Source organism: Parus major, chromosome 9 (genome assembly GCF_001522545.3).
Source record: "Parus major isolate Abel chromosome 9, Parus_major1.1, whole genome shotgun sequence".
NCBI lineage: Eukaryota > Metazoa > Chordata > Aves > Passeriformes > Paridae > Parus > Parus major.
The window spans coordinates 24,354,535-24,357,081 of NC_031778.1; the positions used below are offsets into that span (position 1 = coordinate 24,354,535).

Consider the following 2,547-nt stretch of genomic DNA (forward strand, 5'->3'; position numbering starts at 1 on the left):
GGGACAGAGATGGGACAGAGATGGGACAGAGATGGGCAGTGGCTGCTGAGCCAAGGCTGGACATGAGCTCTGGGTAAAGCCCCAGGGGCAGCCTCAGAAATGGCCATTTTTAGCACAAAGTGAGGAGAGTGAACATTGCCTTGGTGCAATGTTAAGAGTCTTCTGAGATTCAGCTGCTCAAGGAAAACCACAAACATTCAACCCCAACTAGCAATAAACATTTCTGTCCACTGCTGTGGCGCCATGGCAACACTGTGGGTGGGAGCACGGCTCACTCAGAGCTCCAGCACCGTTAAGGAGCTTTGGCCCTTGGGCAGAGGGAGTTTCATGCTCCTGGAATCGTGGGAAGCGTGGAGAGGAAAGGACATTCCCAATGCTTTATCCTTCCCAAACTTCTTTCTTTGCTAGTGCATTGAGAATCGTATTTTTAATTTGCCTGACAATTTGGAATCTTCACTGTGTTTGCCAAAAGTAAATCCTGTTTAACAAGCAGTTACTTGTTATTTGTAACCCATGATGGAGGCTCAAATAACTCCTGCACTCATTCCACAGCCAGGATCATGTTCACTGTGATTCAAGGACTGAACACAAAAGCAGTTTTAGTGAAGCTCTTACCTCTTCTTCTTGGTGATGATGAGGACGTCGTTGAAGAGGAAGAAGTACACCTGCTGCTTAGAGGTTCTTTTGGAAAAGAGTCCAGTGTCTTCTACATAGGCCATTAATTCTCCCCTTTTCACCAACCACCGTGAAGAGGAAACCAATGGAAATGGCTGCAGGGCAAGAAAATCACATTATAATCCTTCCAAATCAGAGAATTCTTTAAAAATAGACAAGGGAGTATGATCCACTTGGGAAAAATGCTTGAATAAACTCAAAGCTCAGAGATTAAAAACACAAAGAGGTTACCAAAATTTAAGGGACTCCATCACTGCTACAATGCACAGGTAGCAGCTGCAAATACCTGGGAATCACTCGGGCACCTGTCATCACTGCTCATCGAAAGTAGAAATGAACAGACCTGACTGATGACACGGGGGATGAACAGGCTGTGAGACCTCCTGAGGGCACAGCCTGACTTCAGGAATGTGTCTGCAGGGTGAGACTCGCTCCTGAGGCATGTGGGGCCATGGGAGCCCTGAGGACCTTGGGCTGTTCTTGGACCAGAGGTGGCATTCCCTGTGCCGGTGTCACCGGGACGGGCGGGTACAGCCTCCTTCCTTCCACACCCCTCTGAGGGCTCTCCCTCCATGGCACCAGGGAAAGGTTTCCATGGCCTTGCTGTTCTCACTGGGGCTCCTGAAGTGTCTCAGTTACCTGTCAGGCTTCACTGAAAATTGCTAATTAGGGATCCTACAGCTCCTCTCTTTATCCAGCTCCTGTGGATGGAGCAGGAGCTCCCTTTCTCCCTAAGTGAGGGCAAACACCTGCAGCAGCTGCACCAAAGCCCCAGAGGATCTGAGCTGCCTGATGTGAAGACTTGCCTTTATTAATCCAAATGATTCCCAGCTGCAGGAGACAGAGCCCACAGGAGGACCTTTCCTTCTCTGGGCCAGGAAGGCAGAGGGAGATGTGGGACTGTCCTGGTGACACAGATCCCTCTGAGGCTGCCCCGAGACAGACACTCCAGGCAGCCCAAGGTCCACATGAATGAACACAACTGCCTGTTTTCCCCCCATTTAAGCACCTTCCACATGCTTTTAAAAAACATCCCTTTGTGCAGTTTGTCAGCTGCCTTCCCCATTCTGCATGAGTTGGCTTTTTGTATCTGTTAATCCCTTGGCCAAGCCAACTGCAGCCTGCCCATACCTGCTGAGCCAAAGCCAAACCCAGCGCTGCGAGAAGAGCAAACACTGACTCCTGAAAACAAACCTCACAGCTTCTCTCGTGCAAAAGATGCAAAATTTAAGAACAAAAACTGCTGAAACTTAATTAAAAATTTAATTCTACAGTTGAGCCACGTACACAAGCAACACAAGATTTGAGTCACTTCCCTTGGGCTCCCATGAAGTTCTCCACAGTTACATCTAACAAAATAATAAACAATCTCTAAAACTCTGTGAAGCTGGGCAAGAACAGAAATACTTTAACTAATTTATAATGGCTATAAAACAGAATTACAGTCCCATGATGATTGGTTTACAAGCAAAAAATACTTTTAAAAGTTCTATTTGAGGACGAACAAAAAATTCCTCTAATCTGTACTCCAAATGAGTTCATCCCATTTTCCTAATTGACTCTCTTCCAGAGGCAGCTTGGTTTTATTTTAATTTTTCCTTAATTGCCAAAGGAGCAAATCACATGCACCATGTCCCTGCTGCAGAAAAGAAGCTCTCAGAAGTGAAAAATGCATTTAACCAGAGCGGGGCTTCCCCGCCCTGACAGGGCCTGAGGGGCTGCAGGGCTGGGCCTTGGATGCACCAAGGGAAATCTCACAAAAGCACGGCCAGACAGAGCCCCCAAAGCTGCTGCTGCTGCCACAGCACCGGCAGGAGCTGCTCCAGGGCAGCCTGGGGTCACCCAGGGGCCACAGAGCCAGGGGGGACACAG

General features: G+C 48.3%; 1 protein-coding gene across 1 annotated transcript in view; it reads right to left on the reverse strand.

Annotated features, from left to right (window-relative positions):
- The window catches only part of ARHGEF26 (Rho guanine nucleotide exchange factor 26), a gene marked incomplete at its 5' end in the record, with an annotated part of 27,592 nt that overhangs the window by 5,791 nt on the left and 19,254 nt on the right, over positions 1 to 2,547 (reverse strand). The window contains one exon of the mRNA XM_015637099.1: positions 616 to 770. Coding sequence (XP_015492585.1) covers positions 616 to 770 — 155 coding nt within the window. The remainder of the gene's footprint in view (positions 1 to 615; positions 771 to 2,547) is intronic.